The 21,905-nt window shown below is 42.3% G+C and overlaps 1 protein-coding gene across 1 annotated transcript in view; it reads left to right on the top strand.

Moving 5' to 3' along the window:
* DEDD (death effector domain containing) overlaps positions 1 to 21,905 on the top strand; it is a 98,082-nt gene that overhangs the window by 32,396 nt on the left and 43,781 nt on the right. Inside the window, exons 2-3 of the mRNA XM_086945428.1 lie at positions 7,993 to 8,407; positions 14,902 to 15,006. Coding sequence (XP_086801554.1) covers positions 8,083 to 8,407; positions 14,902 to 15,006 — 430 coding nt within the window. The 5' untranslated portion in view covers positions 7,993 to 8,082. The remainder of the gene's footprint in view (positions 1 to 7,992; positions 8,408 to 14,901; positions 15,007 to 21,905) is intronic.

Here is a 21,905-nt window from a genome sequence, read left to right as displayed (position 1 = left end):
CTCCTGGATTTAGTAAATCTTGAGTAAAGTGCATCCCTAGGGGGACGTTTTCATTGGACAACAAGGGATTTGCAGTATTGTACGGGTTACCAAATTTACAACTAAAACAATCTGTTGGACCCTCAAGTACTATAGAAACCTCATGTACACGGACAAAAGTTTATGTAAAATATCCTTCATTTATTTTATAAAAGTTAAAAATTCATAGTAACATTGAACATGTTATATGAAACAACAAGAAATACACTTTCAATTTTTGCAAAAAAATATACACTCAAATGTTAAAAAGAGTTATAAGGTTAAAAAATGCTATTATAGCACTGTCTACATCAACATATTAAAGCATCACATTTATTGGTCAAACAATGATAAAGGAACAAACTGACAGTTAAATGTGAAAGCTAGTTAAATACAGCTTTTTCAGTATTCAGATTGTTTCTTGCTATTAGTTAGTCTACAGCCCAAATGATCCTCGCATGCCAAATCCACAATCTTCTTTCTCAGTGCACCGAGAGGAATAATCTTATCACCCCTGTACATAACTCTACATTCCTTAATTAATTCGTACCGAACTTCCCAGAACTTAGACAAACATCAAGGAGGATCCCAGCATGTTTTAAACCAACCCTCTTTAATTCTGGTTGCTAGTAATTCCATTTCATTATCATTTTGAATGCACTCTTCCCATTTCACTACCCCACCTGTGAGCTTGACTGCAAGGACCATTTTATCAACCATATACTGATCAGAAGAATTTACTTCCAATTGGATATGTGACAGACAATGCACCATGATATTGTTTTTCACCAGGTAACTATTGCATCCTAAAGTTATTCCCTTCCAAGCCTAGAAGCAAAAATAGATTTTCAGTGTTGTAGTGTAAAAAGAACAGATGATAGATGTAATGCTGAACAAATCAAACATTCGTCCTTAGTCACAGGTCTGGGTTAAATCTGTTGTTTTTTTTGCTAGCTACGCCATTCCAGTTTGGACCCAACTGTATCCAAATCAGTCTTGATTCTGCTCACCATGGGAATAGTCCAGCCTGAACTGCCAGGCCTGGTCCTCCCGGCATGAAAGCAAGCATCCTGAGATTGGTTTTGGGGTATCTCTCCTCATCAGCCAGGCTAGCTTGAATCCCGTTAGATAATCGAAACACAAAGGCAACCCTACTCAAAGAGAACCAGGGCTGTAAATTATTTGTAAAACATACGGTGCCTTTTGGAAAACATATTAGTTCACTGAAATTTTGAAAGCACTATCGCATAAATCAAATTATGGGAGATGCAGTCAGGAAAGACTGCACACTGAAAACGCATGCAAACAATAATTCAAACACAAAAGACAATTGTGATGATGTCTAGTATATATTGTACAAAAGCATATTTAGAATATTACATGTCCCATGTAGAACAGAACACAAGAAAACACACATACAGAAAGAATTGTGAGCATACAAACATAAAAACAAGGGTTTCCAGCACCAAAGACAAACAACCTTCATTTGATTTACAAAGTTTTATACCAAGCCATTCCATTCAAAGGATTCTCTATTAATTTGTACAGGCAGGGGTGTGCGACAAGGTTGCATCCTTGCCCCTATGCTGTTCACGTTATATATAAATTCTCTGGAAAAAAATCTTCTGGCGGCATCTGTGGATACTCCGCGTGCAGGAGACACTCATATCCCAGTGCTCCTGTACGCGGATGATGCTGCCTTAATAGCTAGGACACATCTGGGCCTCCAGAGACTTCTTAATGCATTTAGTGACTTCATGTCCTCTCTTGACCTTGTGGTTAATAACGCTAAATCCCATGTCATGGTCTTTGGGGCAGCTAAAAATAATACTAAATCTTTTTACTGCAAAGGGGAAGTGTTTACTAATGTTAAAGTTTTCACTTACCTCGGAGTAATCTTTGACACTAAGGGTAGCTGGATCCCCCAGATATTAGCAAAGACTAAAGCAGTGAGGAGCTCTGTTAATGCTATTCTGAGCTTTTCAAGGAGATTAGGGGGGAAACCAAGTGGTGCACTTCTAGCCTTGCATAGAGCAAAATCATTGGCTATAGCTAGGTACGGAGCTGGATTATGGGGTTATGTAAAAACTGAAACCATTCAAACGGAGGTTAATAATTTTCTCTGTTCTATGTTAGGACTCCCCTTATCAACAGAAGAAACAAACGAGTTACCTGGTCAAATCGACTCCCCTTATCAACAGCCACATTTTCTGTCCATCAGGAGCTTGGAGTAGGATACATTACTGACATCCTCTCTATGGCACCTATACTTTTGTGGATAAGAGTTTGGACCAATAACAACTTAGGTCTCAACCACAAAATTTTGACGGATTGTTTAAAATTGGACAAGTTCAAAGACATTGCTTGGCTGGCATACATAAATAAGTGCTCTGTAGAACTTGGACGTCCGGAGATTTTCTCCTCCCCGCTTGATCTAAAAAAAGCAGACCTAGCCTGGGTCAAGGAAAACTTTCACAAACTTAAGTCCTTGGAGAGAGAACAAGTCCAGTTAACAAAACCTATGGTCAGAGCACATTATATGACAATCACCTGTATTGCCATCCAACCGTATCTTGCCCTAGTCAACATCCCGTTCCACAGATGGCTTCTGGTTAAGTTTAGATTTAACCAGATTTACTTGGTACTCTGTGATAGACAGGGATGGTTCAAGCCTGAGGATGCACCGGTATGTGAATGCGACAACTTTTCCATACAAGACAATATGCACCTTATGTTATTTTGCCCTTTTTATCATGTTCCTAGGCAAAAGTATCTGTTGCCCTTGTTGAAGGAAAGCGTTTACGCAGGCAAAACCTGCTCTTCTGTTCCTACAAATGCTTGATTCTCCCTTGGTAATGTTCAGTGTGGCAAATTACCTTGTCGCCTCTGTGCGGATTAGGAGGAGGAAAGGACAAGCCTAACTATGGGGATTGGGATGAATTTGGTATTTCTTGCTTTTTTGCACATGATGAGTCTTTTTTAAACTGATCTTTTTATTGTTTTTAAATTGTATTGTATCATATGAAATTTTTAAAAACATGTACTTGGAATGATTTTTTTATCTGTTGTAGTATGCGTTTATGATTTTTAACAAAATCGAATAAAGTGGTTTATGACATGACATGACTTGACTATTAATTTGTACACTATATACATTGGATTCAGACCTCTCCAATTCACAAATTCTGTTCATAAATCAGAGATGTATATTTTCAGTGTGAAGTCTTCCCTTACTGCATCTCCCATTCTTTGATTTATGCAATTGTGCTTTCTATATTTCAGTATGCTAATACTTTTTCCAAAAGGAACTGTTTGTTTTAGCAATAAGCTTGAATTCAGTGGCATAGCGAGCATCAGACCCACGGCTCAGCATACCATTCCCACTTAGGGCAACAAATGCATAAAGAACAGAAGATGAACAGAATGCTGAACAAATCAAACATCCACCCCAAGTCACAGATCTTGATTAAATCCATGATTTTTTTTGTTTTTTGTTCGCCATGGATATCAGGGTCATAACTGATTTGCTTATGGCTAGGTCCAAACTGGGGTGGCCTGGTATGTTAAAAAAAAAAAAATCAATGGACTTAACCCAGATCTGTGACTGGGGTTGAATGACAGTGTTCAGCATTCCGTCCATCATCTTTTTGTTTTGCTGTAGTTGCCCTAACAGGGAAGGGTATGCCCAGACATGGTTCCCATGCTCGCTAGGCCACTGGATTCAAACTAGCCTGCCTGATAGGGGTGATGCCCCAAAACCGGTCCCAAGATGCTTGTTTTCCAGTCCAGGAAGGGCCTGGCAGTTCGGGCTGTACTGTTCCCATGGGGGGGGTAGGGTCAAGACTGATTTGCAAATGGCTGGCTCCAAACTGGTATGGCATGGTGAGCAAAACACGATGGATTCAACCCGGATCTGTGATTGGGGGGTAAATGTTTGATGGTGTTCAACATTCCATCCATCATTTTCTTGTGTTCCTATTGTAGTGTAGACAAACACCAAGAGCTTTTTATGAGTCCTAATAGCAAATGGCATTCCCAAAGAAATAACTTGAAATGTCTGACCACCCGCTAGCCACCTAGGCTGCCTCTCTTAAGAACTGAAGAATGGTTTTCTGACCTTTTAAATGAATGGTAAGCAAAGACCATAATTTGCTCTTTCCCTTCCGCTCTTTAGTTGTGTGTGTGGGGTGGCACAAGCATCTCATTACTGGCATCAGTAGGCAGCATTATTCAATTCTTATGGTCGAATTTACCCAAAGACGGGTCCTTTACGATATCCATTTTAACTTGTTCAAATGCAGATTGGCAATTTGCGTTCCATAAAAAGGTGCACATAGGCTCTACGAAGCGGAAACAGTTTTAAAACATCTGGAAAAGAACTCAGCAGGTCCTGGAAAGGTCGCATTTGTTAGACAAGAAAGGAGCCTGTATGTTTGCATCACTAAATCCATTTTTGTCTAGTTTGTGTTTGGATTTCCCATAGGAATTGTGAGAGACTATCTATTGGAAGGTATAGTTGTAAGTTGTGGCATCGTCCGGCTCTTGGCTAGATGCTGTTCTGGGATGATAGTTCTGCTGTCCCCACACTGCTGTTGATGCCAATGTTGAAATCATAAATTCAGTCCCATGAATGAGATTCAGGAAATTTATTCAGCCATCACCAGGCTTGTCAGAGGTAAAGTTTCAAGATAGTTGACAACTCAGTGGATGGAATGTTCTATGATTATAGTAACAATAGTGGGCATGGGGGGTGGTGTAAAATACCACTATCATGTATAGCTTGAAATAAACCGGGATATAACACCCTCCCTTCATCTATGCTACACTTGGGAATCACTGTTCACCAATGATTGGGCACCCCGCACCACCCACTTCTTATAAACAACATAAATCTGCAGCAAAAGTGTAATTTAATAGTGCCGACGCATAAATGTGCTGCCAGAGAAGGGTGTGACTGATAAACTACTGCTACTCGTGGGTTCATGCCATTAGTGACCAAGTGCCAGGATGAGGGACAGGGAAATTTTAACATGTGCATTGGTGTGTTTTACTAAATGGAAGCAGTCCATGGCCAGCAGTGAATAGGAAGTGTATGTTATTGGTCTGTGCAGATCAAACTGGATGATAAGGGGTAGAAGAGACCGCGCCATGGAGAATAGAAATGAATGATAGAGATATGATGGTAGATAAACCCGGATCAAGCAAAGTCAGAAATTTTGGAGCAAAAGCAATGGCGTCACTGAGCCGGGAGAATTTGCTATTATGGTTAGTGGCAGGTACAGGTCCAGCTGTGGAATCGGTAGTTGAGAGAGTTAACTTGAGGGTCTTCCTATGTTGTCAGCTACAGTGTGCAGATTCAACCCCTTGCATGCTCGGGGCGGCCCCCGGCCGTCATGCGTCACGGTGTGTGAATACCACCCACTATTCAAATCGCTCACACAGCTCTAAAATTTGCCCCTTATGCAAGGGGATAATAAGTTGATCTCAGACATTGCAAGGGCTAATAACATCAAATGTGAGATGTTAAAAAGGACCCAAACTGGTTTATGATTGTTCCCAAACCTCAGCCGTACAAATTTACTCATCCACAAGGTTATTTCGTGTTGCTAGTTGTAAATGAAATATTTATTAAACAAAACGAGCTGGGAAAGGGCTAGTATCGAATGGCTGCATGATTTTAATTTGCTCAAATCCACATGTGATGTGATGGAACGACAGGTGAATATAGTACAGTCTAATCTACCCAACAAAAACACACACATCCAACCCGATCCATACATTTGTTATGAAATATTTGGAGGGAAAAGAGGCTTTTGCAACTCGAAAAAATACAGATAGCATTAAATATTTTGATAACCATATATAAAAGTAAAAACAACTTCAATATTGTAGTAATGATGGTAAGGCAATGTAGTTGCAGTGCGTATGTTTAGATTACTGAGAAAAGAATTATACTACGCTGTACTGTCCAGTATATTGACAATCTGGATATAAGTAAACTGCTTGATCAACAAGATAAACAAAACTCCTTGATTTTCAGAAAACCCAATCCTTGAATGTCCAATCATTACACTGTCTGCCTAAAAAAAAAAAACATATTTTGCCAAATGATTGAAAAAATACCACTGGGAAACCCTATTTATTGCTTCAGGAATAAGTAATAGCCTTCATTCAGCACCCCCCAATACGATCTGAATGTTGGTTTTGGGCACAATTTTATATATAGTCCCATGCTTGAACTTAGCAAAGTTACAACCTCTTTCTGGCCCCCTCTATTTCCAAAGGATTCCTGTTGAGCAATGGAGTAAGTATGTGCTCCACACATGGACCGTTGTTATTAGCAAGTATCAATTTGCGTTCCTTTGCTCGGCTGCTGAGTCGCTCTTTGTGGTATCCAAACAAAATAAATGCATAGAAAGCTTTTAATCCACTTTCGTGGAGTGTGCTGTTTGGCATTCAAAGGATGTCAATTCTTAATAATAAAATTAAATTAAATGCTGCTATTTTGTTACTTTGCAGCCTTCTAAGTAAGATGCCTTATACGGCTTCTTTCGGTTTTCTGCGGCTTTACTTTCAGATCACATATAGCATAAAACTCGGTCATACGCAGGTATATGTTATAGATAATTTTTTTAGACTACTTGAAGATCCTTTTGATTTTTCACCATCCGTGGATGAAGTGGTTTCAAAAGGTTTAGGTTAATTCATTTTTAAAGGAACTGTGGTACCAGTGTTAAATTACCACACTCTTTTAAAAATGTTTTAAATGCACCCAGTAAAACAATCGAAGGACATTGTCGAAAACAATTAACCACAGTGAGGTTATTTGGACAAGTACTCATTGCTTTTTCTGGCAACCAGCAGAGGAGTGAAATTACAATAACACTTACAATCTTTTCATTTAACGCCCCTGCAGAGCAGAGATTTCCCTCTGTTACTTCATCAATACAAAACTATAAACCTGCTTTAATTCCAGCCATATAATACACATGTGAAATGTAGCACCATAAAATAAAAACAACTGTAAGTGATTACGTTGATTTGCTGTTTTTTGTGAAGCACACCCAAGTGTTTGTAATCTCTGGGTTTCACCTTTGAAGGTTGGGTTAATTACTTACAATTAGCGAAACAATTATGCTAAAATTTGGCTTTGTGACATACCTGGCTGCATGCTAGTTATGGCAGCTGGTTAAAGTTGATTAGGAGGCCAACTTGTGCTTTTTCCTGTCCAGTCCTAGGCTATGTAGGTATCTAATTCATTTCAGACAAGACCAATACTGTATGCCTGGCCAGACCGCTGTTGTACAGTTTCATCTTATCTAATGTAAATGAGTGTATCCAAACTATGAAGTACAAAGTGGAACTTGGAGGCCATCTTACAGATAGCATCTGTCGAGTTCCTAAAGAGGACATCTCTTTACTTTAATTCTATACCTTAGAGATAAAGATAATTGTTTCAATAGCAAGTTGGGCTCGCAATATGGTATATGTAATTTCCAATGAGTACTAGCCACTCCACTCAGAGGTTATTGTATTCAGTATGGTCACGTTTTGGTAGAGAGAAAATATGGTAGAGTTTCCAAATCTCCAACATCTCTCAGCTATTTCAAAATCGGTGGTCTGAGTTTGTTGCTCTAGTAGAATACTCCACAACCACATTTTTGAAAGGCTATATGAAGTTTAAGTTGTGTGTAATATATATGTATGTGTGTGTATATATATGTATGTGTGTAATATATATTATAACCTGGTATCATTTGGCATCTAGACTTTTTTCTTCTGTTTTGTGTGGAGATATTCAAGAAGTGGCAGGGTTTGAAGTCTGAGGGAGAACATTAGCTGATAGTTCAACATTGCTTTAACTTCTTAAAATGTTTCCAGCACAGATGTTACCAGTTTAAACAGGAGTGTTTTTTATTGTTTTATCTATCTAACAGCATCAAAATTAATATCAATCTTATTTCTATTTCCTAGTTTCACAGTTCCCTGAAGGATTATTGTTATTCTCTTGGTTATTTGGAGGCAAGGAGAACCATCACAGGGGAGAGTACATCTTCGGGTGAGATGGCCTCCTTAAAACGGAGTCGTTCACAAGCATGGCCGGAGGAGTCTGGTGACCGGGAGCATGGACTCTACAGCTTGCACCGAATGTTTGACATTGTAGGCACTCATTTAACGCATCGAGATGTGAGAGTGTTGTCTTTCCTTTTTGTTGATGTAATTGATGACTATGAGCGAGGAATGATCCGCAGTGGCCGGGACTTTTTGCTGGCACTAGAAAGGCAGGGCCGCTGTGATGAGACCAACTTTCGGCAAGTGCTTCAGTTGCTGAGGATTATTACCCGCCATGACTTATTACCCTATGTCACGTTGAAAAAGAGACAAGCTGGTAAGTGATTCATTCCTCTTTCCTTCTGATTCATTGGAAACCATAAAAAACTAAATAAATATTGTTGTATGATTGATGAAATGTGGGCCTATTGGTTATCAATGCTTGCCATTGTTTGTTTTATTGCTAGAGATCAGTGCAAGCACCTACGTACTATCTAATAGTTCTGAAGATCACAAGGTTGTCATTCACTGAAGACATATTATGTGAATTGTTCAGATGACCAAGGCGTCCGTCCCAGTTCCCCTTTTTAATGATAAGTTGTATAAAATTTACAAGGTCAGCAGAACTGAATAGGAAATAGCATCTTGAGTGTTTGAAAAGATTGGTTAAAGGAGTCACAGTGTGGCTAGTGTAGCTGAGCTGTAAATAATGGAGGACCATTGATTGAAATTTGGAGTGCTTGTTTTGGATGTCAGAACTGCTACGAACAGATACTGAAAGTACTCCGATGCCAGGCTAACAAAATTGTACCACTATTAAACATCCATCTCATCTATATAATGCAATTGGTGCAATTTCGAAAGAAATTTCACTTGCAATGGTTAATTCATATATGTAGTGATCATGTAACCAAAAATCAGACTTCACTGGAGGAAACCTTGGTTAAGAACGAAGTTGAACTTACATTTATGACCAAATACCTGGTGTTGCTTGCAGCAAAAGAACTAATAACTTCGAAAAAATGTTTGTTTGGATACACAAGAAAACATACATGTTACAGGATCGTTTTTAGTCTAATTGCCATTCAGCAGATATCGCTTGGAAATGAAACAGAAAATTATTTTTTTCTGGTTGATGACTTCTCAGTGACTTCTCTACATATTATTTTTCAATGACCGTTTTTATACTAAAATAATATTTACACCAGTTAAACCTTCCTTCTTTATCAAGGGCTCTTCATGGGTGGTCAAGAACTATCTTTCTAATCTCTGGAGACTGTCATTTCAGCTTTTGGACTAATCCATAATACTACACTTCACAGCAAAGGTAATGTTTTAGAAGTAATTAAATCAGTAGGTAGAGTTACTGAGTTAAAATTTCAGTCAGTGGCCCGCCATGCCAGTAAGTGCAAAACAGAAAGAGTAGTCTTACCTACACGGCCACCTTTTTGGAAGAATCCATTTCACCGTCTCTGGTAGAGACATCTAGCTACAATTCCTTATCTTTGAACTCCCAGGCATCAGATTGGATGTGGAAGATTTTTAGTAGCATTACCCCTGCGCCCTGATGGGTGGTGTCAGTCGACTCTGTGTGACGTTGGGTTCGTCGTCGTCGTGACGCCTGCGTCATCAGTATAGGTGCCATCCTGGCGCACTGACTTCAGTTCTTTTCTTTCTGCGCTAGCCAGTGCAGATCTGTTGAAGAAAGCTACCCCTAGTCACATTTTGACAGACTTTTTTTACTAATTCTTTTTGTGTGTAGAACATGTCCAAGAAGACCTTTTGGGTTCACGCCATGTCAGTCACAGACTCCCATCTGATATGTCTGTGGTCCATGGAGCGTGACAGCGATCCGAATTCGTGCTCTGACTGCTGGGCCATGGCGCTGAAGGCTTTGAGAGAGCTGTCCCTGAAGTGAATGGTGGTCGGACCTACGGCGCCATGGAGATCGCCTCGTCTATCTCTCTCCCGGTCCCCATCGAGAGTAAGATCCGAGCACTTCTCCAGGGGGTTGAAGTCTTCTTCATCCCAGTTGAAGTCATTGTGGTCAGGTAAGAAGTACCCACCCCGTCCGTCATATGACAAGACAGAGACTGCGGAGCGTGAGCCTGAGTCGGTTACGCGTTTCGCTCCCTTTCCGGGCCCGGGAGCGACCTCTGCCCAGTTAAGATTTTTTTCACTCCATGTGCACCAATTTTGAGTGGGCTGAGCCTGCTGGCACGCCTTCGGGCCCCGCAGGCTCAGCAGAAGGAGATCTTGTGGGTTCCACATCTCCGGCCTCAGTGCCACAGCCTCCTCTTGGATTCTTCCCTGGATCCGTGCCGGCCGTACCTCTTCGATCTTCTCTGGCGCCGCATCTGACTTAGAGACCCTCTGCATTGGCAGCACCTCCCCCATTGTCATTGATGACATGGAGCCAGTTGGGCGTCCCCCGAGACCGGCACTGACAGAGCTGTACGGCTCCATGCCATTCACTCTGCCCCATTCTGAAGGATTAGGAATGGATGATGATGATTGGGAGGGGCAGCAGGATTCGTTAGATATCCCGTAACCAAATAAAGACCTGGACTGGTATGAGGACCTGGGCGATGCCAGCGGCCTGGACACTTCTCCAGATCCTGGCATGCTGTCTCCCCCTAACCTGGCTATGGAGGAGAGGTCTTCTTTTGCAATGGTGGTGCATAGGGCTGCGTTTATCTTGAACCTTCAGCTTCCTACAGTGGCAGTCAAGACTAACGTCTTGATGGATGTCCTGCAGCCTGGCGTCTCAACCTCTGAAACCTTGCTGCCTTTTAACAATGCCTTGACAGATGTTCTACTCGGCACCTAGTCCAAGCCCAGCACAGGGGCTCCTGTGAACAGAAGTATTGCCTGCCGCCACATCCCAGCACTGGGCGACCCAGTTTTCCTCTCCAACCCTCCCACTCCACAGAGCTTGGTGGACCAAGCTTCCACTTCCTGTGGCATGCTCCCTTCCGCACCCCGGACAGGGAATCCAAAAGGCTGGACAGCTAAGTAAGATCTTTTCTTCCGCCAGCCTTGCTTTGTGGTTGGTAAACACTGCATGCCTCTTTGGCCGTTATTCCCATTTGATATGGGATACAGTTGTGCAAGTGCTGCCAAGAGTCTTTGAGGAGGACCGGGCTCTCCTTTGCCAAGCTTTTTCAGATGCGAGAATTGCAGCGAAGTGTTCCATTCGATGTGGCTTGGACACAACAGACTCACTAGACAGATTTAATTGACTGTGGCATGAGGCAGCACGCCTGGCTGAGGATGTCTGGCTTTTCAGAGGATGTCCAAGCTAACCTTATGGACATGCCCTTCGAAGGCGTGCCTGGACGAAGCAGCCGTCTCCCACCTCCAGACTATGGTGAACCTCCTGCATTTGCTGGGTTTCAGTATCAACTTGCCAAAGTCACACCTGACTCCCTATCAGATGCTCCCTTTAATCGGAGCAGCTCTGGACACGTTGCAGTTTCGGGCTTATCCTCCCGTGTGGTAGTCCAGGATATTCTGGCTATGATACCGATATTTATGCTGCTTTTCTGGATTTCGTTGAGAATAACTGAGGTTGTTCAGGTGTTCACACACAAGACTACCACTATGTGGTACTGCAACAAACAGGGCGGAGTGGGGTAGTGGACCCTTTGTCAAGAGGCCCTACGTCTCTGGACTTGGCTGGAAGAACAGGGCATATCCCTGATGGTTCAACGTCTGGCCGGTTCTTTGAACACCAGAGCGGACAAACTCAGCCATTGGTGACTTTAGGATTACGAGTGGCGTCTCCACCCGGAAGTGGTGCAAGGTCTCTTTCTTCCGTAGGAAAAGGTTAGATCTGTTTGCCTCAGAAGAGAACATGCAATTACAGCAGTATAACGCATTGAAGTTTCCAAGGCGGCTCTCGCTCAGCGCCGCTTTTCATCACGAGTGGAGCACAAGCCTCCTGTATGCTTTTCTGCCCATATCACTCCTGCCCAGAGTGCTTAAGATGATCAGTAGTGATCGGGCCCAAGTCTTTCTGGGATTGGAGAGTGTGGTATCCCGATCTTCTGCAAATGAGCATCGATCCTCCTATCATGCTGCCACATTGAAAGTATCTTCTGTCACAGTTGTAGGGGAGGGTCCTCTACACAAACCTGTCCACCCTCCGCCTGGTTGTGTGGAAATTGAGCAGCGACAGCTGACAGCTTATGACCCTCCTCCCGAAGTCTGGCAACCAGACGTCCCTCCACAAAGTCGGTATATGCCTGCCTATTGCAAAGATTTTGTAAATACTGTACAGAATGGTCTGTTGTCCCATTGTCTACTTCCCTCTCCTATATTCTTCTTTTCATTCTCTTTGGCCCAGCAGGGCTCTGCTCTGGACACTCTGCAGGGCTACCTTTTGCCTCAGTCTGCTGTTCTTCGGTTGCCCGACCAGCCACCTCTATTTAAATCTCCTCTTGTACAGAGATTTTTGAAGAGGCTTGCCCATTTGTTTCCCCCCTCCACCTTTTATCATGCCCAAGTGGAACCTTAATTTGGCTCTCACTTACTTGAAGTGTGCACCGGTTGAACCTTTGCAAACCTATCCCCTCCAGCTGCTCACTATCCAAACAGCCTTTTTAGTGGCAATAACTTCTGCCAGGAGGGTGAGTGAACTGCAGGCTCTTACCGGACTATGTTTCTGGACAAACTTTTGCTCCGCACTAGGGCTTCTTTTCACTTTTCCATCTGGGACAGTCTGTTACCCTGCCCTACTTCTATGCACCTCTGCATCCTTCTAAGGAAGAGGAGCGTCACCACTGTGTACATCCAGAAAGGGTTTCATCGTTGTACCTTGATCACACTAAAGAGTTTTGGGTGGTTGGCCAACTCTTTCTAGGGTATGTTGGAGCAAAGAAGGGGTGTGCTGTACAGGAGAGGACCATTTCAAGTTGAGTCATCCTCTGCATACAAATTTGTTACGCCTTGGCAAAGAAACAGCCTCCTGAAGGCTTTGGGGCGGTTTTGATCAGAACGAAGACGGCCACCACAGCTCTTCAGCGTAGTGTGGGCATCTCTGCACATGTTCACCAGACATTAATGTCTGGACAATCCATTCTGCAGGGAGGGGCTCTTTGGCCGGTCTGCCTTGCAGGACTTTACGGTTTGATGCTTTTCCGCAGACTCCCCTCTGGGAGAGGTGTTGCCTGAGTATCTGTTCAAAGGAAAGGAATCTGCGGCTAGATGTCTTTATCAGATGGACAAGTTGCTTACTTTCGGTAACACTTATCTGGTAGAGACATGATCTAGCCACAGATTCCTCACAAATCCTCCCGCACTGTGGATTAGCTTTAGTGCCAGGGCTGTTCCTCTTCAGGGCCCTACTTGTTTAACACACCAGGGTCAGTCAATTCATGGCTCTGCACTTTTGGCATGGAAAGTCACAAAAAGTAATGTTGCCAGTGCGCCTGGGTGGCGCCTATATTGACGGCGAACCAGACCCTGAGACCTCACCTATCGGTGTGCAGGGGTACTGCTATCAAAAAAATTTCAGATCCCGCCTAACGGCTGGGAGTTCAAAGGTAGATGAGGTTTCTACCAGATTGTGTTACTGAAGGTAAGTAACTTGTCCATCCAAACTATTTAGTTAATTGAACTGCTGAATTTTGAAAATTCTCAAAAAGAAAGGCACTGCACACACTTTATGTAGAAAGGGGACTAGTGTAATAAAAGTTAGAAAGAAATCACAATTATTTGCTGCTTTGCACAGTTACTGTGGGCAAAATGGCTTCTGGAGGAGGTGCTAGATGCATTGGTAGGTGTACACACATTTGGTATGCCAGAGAAAAACAAACACTTACATACTCCTTCTTCAAGCAAGAAGGGAGATACACTGGATTTCCTTGGTAGTATTCCATTAGTTGACATTTGTAGGCACAAGTATGTTGTATTGTATGAAAACTTTATTTGTGTCATCAAACACCTTCAGCATTTACTTCTTTTGGGGGGGGGGAGGGAGATTTACCAGTCTTGATTCGATCTGTGATCTTCCACAACACATGCTGCAAAACAAAGTCTTATAGTAGAGTAGGAGCCGGGTCGGGACACACCCAGGCGTACTGTTTCTCAGAACCACGAATCTTGGCCCTTATCAAGGCAGCCGCACTCGTTTCAATACTGCGACCACTGGCAACTTGCGGAACTGATGCTTGGTTGTGACGACTTAGACGGGCTCAACGGAGCTGGCCCGCACCACGTGCATCACAGGACACGGCTGTAGGATGAACTATTCTCCTTGCGGTCCCTTCGAACGATTGCCCTGAAGTAGTTCATTGCTAAATGAACGAAATGTGTTAGCTGGAACTTTGTATTGTCGGATGACTTTGAAAATAAAGGATTGATTTTTGATACAACCCTACAAGTGAACATAGTTATTGAACTGACCACCTGGGTAGTGCACCACTCCAAATTCTGGTGTAGTTCTTTCTCTGCTTGGCAGTTGGCATCCAACAACGGCAGTTGCAGGAGTTGTATGTGCACACCAACCCGAACTATCTTTAGATTTACCATACAGGGAATATAGCAGTGAAGTGCGGCTATCCGGTCCGCCGTTATTCGCCTTTTTCCATTTAGTATTCCATTAGTTGACATTTGTAGGCACAAGTACGTTGTATTGTACTGAAAACGTTATTTGCGTTTGCTGCTTGGGTTGCTGTATATTCACAGGTGACTCTTGGAGCAAGAAAGAAGCAGAGTTTGACCTTTAGGCCCCGTGAAATATGGATGACTTGATAACCTTCTTTGTTTAAATGATGCCTCTGGAATGGGCCATGTCTTTTATCTGACATAAGAACCTCTATTTTCCAGTGTGTCCGGACCTTGTAGACAAGTATCTTGAAGAGACGTCCATCCGCTATGTGACACCACGAGCACACACCGTAACAGATGAGTCCTCTCACACACACAAAACAGGTAACAATTTAGACACTGCACTTGGCATTTTTTTTCAATTTAACATGACCTCTCCTAATGTTGGCATTATTAGAAAATACGTACTTTTTAGAAGCTGTAGTAATGTTTTCTGACCCTGCGTATATATTTTTCTCTGAATTGAATCTGTTTCTAATTGTTGAATTCATCAAATTCCTTTGTTGTCTTGAGCATGTTTACATTTGATTGAGCCAGCACTACTACGTTCTGTGCACAGGTATGTTCTTGTGTAAAGACCCTAACAGTACAGAATGTGTAAATAAGCACAGCTGCATGAAGATGGTGGGGTGGATTCCGATTTTGAATTTTAGTCGCAAGGGAAATATTATGGATGCTAAACGTTACCCTATGCAATACCCTTCCTACAAAGCAGTTATCTCCTATGTTACAACAGACAAGTTAGACGTTTTTTTGATTTCAAAATCTTTTTTTGTTTTTTGAGTAAATAAAAAGGCCGTCATGATACAGCAGTACACACCACGTATTGTTCTAAGCGGGTACATGATATCATTCCTTGTAAAAAAAATATATATACCATATTACAAAACAAATCATAAAACACAACATCAAATCTAAAAGTAAAGAGAAATAAGTGGAATTGCTACAGACCGCATGATATTGCTGCAGACAAAATTTTCCATATGCAAAACCTTGTGTAACAGACATGGTAACTAGGGCATATGAAAATACAAAGGCTAATCGTTGATATATAATCTGTGGGGTGAAGTATTGAAAGTCTTGTAAAACAGGCAGTATGTAACTTCTGATGGAATATCAAAGTTTGCTGTGGATGGCTAAAACATCTGAAATATGCAACTAGGTTAAGATATGCAACATGGTCCGTCCCTCTATTATAAAGATATTAGTATGAAGAAAAGGGAATCATGGTACCTTCCAGTCAAGCTGTCTGTCATGAGTGCTGGCAAAATAGTTGTTCAGCGTCTTCCATACGGATCTGAACTGCGTTCTCCAGGAAGAATGTTGAAGAGTAATGTTATCTGCACCTCTTGTGAGTTGCAATTCAGCCAAGATAGATTTAAAGGAGGTGGCAGCAGTGATTTTCCAGTTATAAAGTACATATTTAGAGGCCACTGTCCGCAGGATAGCTATCATTACTTGACCGTACATGAGGGTCCAGTAAACCCTGGATGAGTTAGATAATCCATTTTCAATTGGATCCCAAATAGGGACCAGATAAAATCAAATACCTGGTCCCATAAATGAGATGCATCACCATAGTATAAGAGTAGGTGTGGTAGGTCTCCGCAGCCCTTGTTGCAATTCCAGCACATTGGATCATCTCGAAGTGGAATTTTATGGAAACGCAAGGGAGCACAAAATGTCCTATGTAGGAGCCAGTATTTCGTTTGGGGAAGGGATGGAAACATTTTATGAGAAGTTGCCGATTTCTAAATCAGCCCCAATCATCCCGAGACATTGTATCAGACGTGTACCATTTCTTTTTATAAAATGGAAGTCAAGCATGTAGTTTTGGGTTTTAGGGGGTGATAAAATCTGGAAGATTGGTGGCCAAACTTAGTAAACGAGGAGATAATGGGGGTTTTTTAGGACGAATAGTGAATACATTGCACTATTATCAACATAATGTACTAAGCAGTAATTTAAATAGGATTTTTTGTCATCTCCTACCAAGGACGGGCAAAATTGAATTCCTATACTCTGTGCAATTAAACAATTTACAAATGAACGGCAACTTAGTTATGTACAACCCACTGTGGCCAAAAAGAAAATGTAGAAACCAATTCTGTCACTAAAGGTGCTCTGTATGTTAGAAAGGTTGAAACTACAACTCCCAGAAATCAATGGGAAGGTGTAATAAGATATTATGCTTTAAATACAGATGTAAAAAGTAGTGCCACCTAACGTGAGAGAGGCCACCAGGCGAAACGCGTCGGTGTGACAGACTTGGGATCTGTGCTAATAAAATAGATAATTCAAGTTCCTGAGGTGGGGTACTTTGTACCAATTTTATGAGAAGTTGCCAATTTCCAAATCGGCCCCAATCATCCGGTGACCTTGTATCTGATGTGTACCATTTATTTTTATAAAATGGAAGTCAAGCGTGTAGTTTTGGGTTTTAGGGGGTGATAAAATCTGGAAGATTGGTAGCCAAACTTAGTAAACGAGGAGATAATGAGGGGTCTTTATGGGAGTACTTAGACTTACTTACACATGCTAGCAGTGAGTTTAATGAAGTCATAGTCCAAATCCAGCAAATGATCTAGTTAGATTTCTTTAAAAGAGAGACCTGCTTGTTGTGTACCTAATTGCTTCAGCTTTTTGGGGACCAGGAGCTCCAATACACTGGTGTCCTGTATTTTGAATTAAGGATTATTCCAGATTGAAATCGAATTAGACTGGTTAATTAAGATTATCAAATATGTCCTTTTTTTAAAAGAGCCCTTTTTTGTATTGTCAAAAATCTATTTGGCTGGATGGGAGGATTTGATCTTGGTGAACAAGAGCATAGTTGGCTGGATGGGAGGATTTGATCTTGGTGAACAAGAGCATAATGAGATGCAGTTCTTCAAGGATCTCCTTTTTAACTAGGAACTGTGAGGGGATGTATTCTGGGCGTCAAGAAAACCATAAGGAGCCCTGTCAGGCTAGAAATGCAGTTTGATAATTTCTAAAGTCCTCCAGATTAACTCCGCCCAGATTTGTGGCTAGCCTAGCGATGCAGCGCATGCGCTGCTCACCTTGGCGAGACCTATAGTCGCCGGTTTCTCTTCCTAAGGGAGATGGCACGCCCGTACAGGAGATGTGCACGCGTCGGACAGGAGATGTGGACTCCGTACGCATGCACATCTCCTGTTCCTGCGTGAACCCAGCACGCACATTGGCAGCTATCACTTTCCCTCCCATCCCCGTCCTCCTGAGTGTCATTTTGTTGTCCGCCCCAGAGGATGCGCTATAGTAGACCCCACGACGTAATGGAAAATCAAGACATTTATTTAGAAGTTGCGTGTGAATGGCAAGGCGGTGTAGCAAGTGTAGACGCAAGTTTGTTTTCACAGGGGGTGTCTGTGCCTCCTGCCTTGGAGTTAAGACTCTGGGCTCAGAAGATTGTTGATGAAATTTAGAGGGGTGCAGGTGTGGGGGAACGAGCACATGCCATATTTCTTTTAAAATGTTTACTGTATGTTTTCTATATATTGCCTATGGCGTTTTTTTAATCTGGGTGCGTGTTTGTGTCATATGCTTTTATTTGGTTTAAAATTCACTTTGATGTAATTGCTTCAAGTATAACGCTTTTTTTCTTGCGAACATCGTACATTTTAACACAAAACGCGTCCGAATATGTACAGTAAATAGTTGCATGCTTGTATTCTTCGCACCCTTTCTCTGCAGACAGTATAGTTCATCATCCCTAGAAGTTGTAAAGTGAGCCTCCAGGACCTGGGACATAGTTCCACATTGAGCCGGGGCAGCATTTCTTTCCAAGGGTGGGTGCACTGGACATGTTCGGAGGGGTGTCTCGGCTAGTTCAAAGCCCATAAAAGTGCAGTTCTTCTAGCGTGTTTAGGGGGAGGCAACACTTCCTCCTTACAAGTATGTTGTATCATGAAGAAATGTGGATTAAATGCAGACATTCCATAGCAGAAAGTTATTGTTTTTTAGGGAAGCTGTCGAGAATTAGGGACGCACTGCTTTGTGGGCAATGATGCGTCCAAACGTCAGTGTGTAGTGGTTTGAAGGCAAACATCATAGGCCAAGCGCTTTACCTCGGCCAAGGACTGTCTCGTTACTTGCACGCCCAGTGCAATGTTCAGAGGATGGTAGGAATGTATGTTGTTATGTAGTCTCAATACTGATTCTTTCTCAGTGATTGTGCATCTTGAACCCGAGGCAGTGGTAGACGTAGATCTTTTTAGGATCACACAATAAAATATGCCAGTTTTAGAACTAAAGACGCCAGGTTTTCAGTTATTACCTTACTCGCTAAGAAAATCATTTTTAAGTCTTTTGGGAAAGAGGGTTTTTTGTTTGGTTCTGTTTTACGTTACCAAACTTTAGTTTAGGGTTCCATTGTGTGACTCTCAAATGTGGATTTGTGGGGAGAGAGGTGTTACAATAACGTTTTCTGCAGAATGTGGTTACTCCAGCCCCGGGTTGGTCCATGAAGGCGTTTCACAACCACGTAGTGCCTGTCCCTGAAGGAACTTTGCTCGAAACTATAATGTTCGCGTGTCAACCTTTTTGATAATGAGGATCAATAAAATGGCTGGAACTCCACATAGGAATCATGGGTTAAGTCTTTTATAAAAGAAAGGAAAAGCAACTCTAAGATCTTCAAAGCTTCGCAGGTGCCTCGTCTCTGATGAGTGTAGTATGAAGGGGGACTGAAAAATGGGCCTAAATTGGTTTCAGTCCATACATGCAGCGTGCTTCTGACTGCTTGGATATTTACTGGTAATGCAGGTCGTCCAGTTATCCTAGTTTTAAACCGAATCCCACCACCACCTCCTTTCGCGCGTTGATTTTGGTGGATTAGCGGGAAGGAGTGGATTGATGCTTCAAAGGCCATTTAAAATAGCTTAAAAGCTGAATTTCAGTTTGGCGCACATGTAATCTGGAAAGGGCATTTTAAGATAAAGCGATCTACAGACACTCCAACACCTGTTCCGTGGCACCAGCGGCCTGCACTAAGGGTTGAGCAGTGTCTGTGTGACAGGGTGTTACGTCTCATGAAATGCGTTTGTGGACTGGCAAAGGCTGCCACTTTCCAACTCATTCTTATTCCTATATATAGCAGTTTCTCCCCCAAGAGGCAGACTGGTCTGCGATCCTAGCTGCATCCTGTTCCAGGTCTCACGTAGACTCATAATCTAAACTGACATCTGCAGAGCATCACCAGTTTAAATTAGCTACCTTCGTTGCTGTGTTGCTTGGTAGTGTTCAGGCAGCCACCTTCTCTGACATCATCACACCTTTCTGGAAGGTTCTTTCTTGGGCTCTCTGCAGACCTCGTGCTTGAAGACACTTGTAATTGACTTTTAGCGCTGAGTTACAGTGTCACGAAGTGGTAGACCTGTGTTCACACAGATGGCCTCTCTCACTGGTGAACACTCAGTCATGACTGCTAGCTCTGAATACAATTTCAAGCCTAACATCACTTGTGCGCCTGAGCTCATCACAAGCCTGGACCATGACGAGTCATAGAGTGGGAGGCATCCTGCACCACGATTAGTGGACTCATTCTGTGTCAGAATGCCCACTTTCTTGCTGTTATTTTAAAGCAAGTGTAGCCCATGTGATGTACCAGGTCAGGAAAGTCGAGCATAGCTTCCCGTTGTTCACTGATTCCCTGCCTGCATAAAGTACTTATGACCGTTTTCGTGGGATACTGGCTTATAACAGAGCTAGAATCGTGATACTTGCTGCTGCTTTTGTATATTAAGGGTATTTGTCTAGGCACCCCCATCTAGTAAGCCTTCCGGCTACAACGCTGTGGCAAAATCAATGTAGATGCAGCGGTGCTGCCATTTTGTTACCTATATAAAACACTATAAAAAACAAGCATTAATGATGCAATAGGTCTCGCCTTTCATTAAGTTAAAGCCAATTGCTTTGCTATATAATACCATTAGCAAAGCAAATGACTTTAACTTAATCAACGGCGAGACCGATTGCATTTTTAATGCTTGTTGATTGAAGTCTTCGGATAGAGAAAGCGGCTGCATACTTATGAGATAGTTGACTATTGAGGTCCCCATCATTTTAATTGTTTGTATGTGACCCCTCCTTCGGTGTTCCATCCATTCAGCAGGTCTTCTATTTTTTTGTGTGTACATTTTTCATTGGTCTGTAAGGTTCCTATGATATCTGATCCAAAATTTATACCTTGATATTTTAAAAACTGAGGTTGCCACACCAGCCCTGAGTTGTCTAAGAGGTCACTAGTACAGATATTATCTAGCCCCTTTACTTCAGATTTAGGATTACATCCTACAAGTATCCCATATTCATAAATCTTTTGTATTAATTCGGCAATGGAATGGCGTGCCTTCCCAGCTGTAATCAAGATTTCATCGGCATAGGCTGCCACCTTCATGGTAGATGTATTAAAGCTAATGCTAGTGATGGAGTAGTTTGACTGGATGTTATGGAGTAAGGGTTTGAGGGCCAGGGCAAATGAAACCTGGCCTTGTTCCTCTCTCTTAGGTATAAGAAGGGGACACAAGCCCACACTCTAGCACAAGAGCCACTATAGAGACCTATTCTATCCTTGTGCAAGTCTCACGTCGATTGGATTTTAGAAGGGTTTCACAACGCAATGTCCATCAGACTCTGTCATACGCCTTTTCAGCATCTAATGTTATTGCCTTGGTCTGAGGGAGATGATCTTGGCCTTTTCAAGGATCTGACATAAGATGCGTGTATTATCACTGGACATATGGTTCTTCATAGAGGAAAACTGTGTCCGACTAAACATGGTAGAAGGGGTCCAATATTTTGCTTAGAATTTTAGCATTTACCTTCATGTTTAGGTCCGTTAGAGAGATTGACCTATTATTTTTCCCACAGGTTGGGTCCTTACCCTCTTTCGGGATCACCACAATGGCGGCTTTACTTGCGGTCCCTGTAGTAGATCCTAATTTCCTGAGGTCTAATAGTCCAGTATTGAGAATGGGGGGGGCAAATGTCTTACAAAAGTTAGCTGTGAAGCCACTCCAGAGCTTTGTTTTGTTTGAGCAATTTAATAACCGTGGTAATTTCATCTGAGATTAATGGAAAATCAAGGGAGTTTTTATCTTCCTTGGTGATGGCAGGAAGATGTATGCTCTTTAAGTACTCTGCGTTTATTGGTGGATGACTTGCAGTCATTTTTATATAGCAACTCATAAGTCTCTAAAGAT

Source organism: Lissotriton vulgaris, chromosome 12 (genome assembly GCF_964263255.1).
Source record: "Lissotriton vulgaris chromosome 12, aLisVul1.2, whole genome shotgun sequence".
Lineage (NCBI taxonomy): Eukaryota > Metazoa > Chordata > Amphibia > Caudata > Salamandridae > Lissotriton > Lissotriton vulgaris.
Note: the sequence above shows the minus strand (reverse complement) of the source record. Positions and strands in the feature narration are given on the sequence as shown.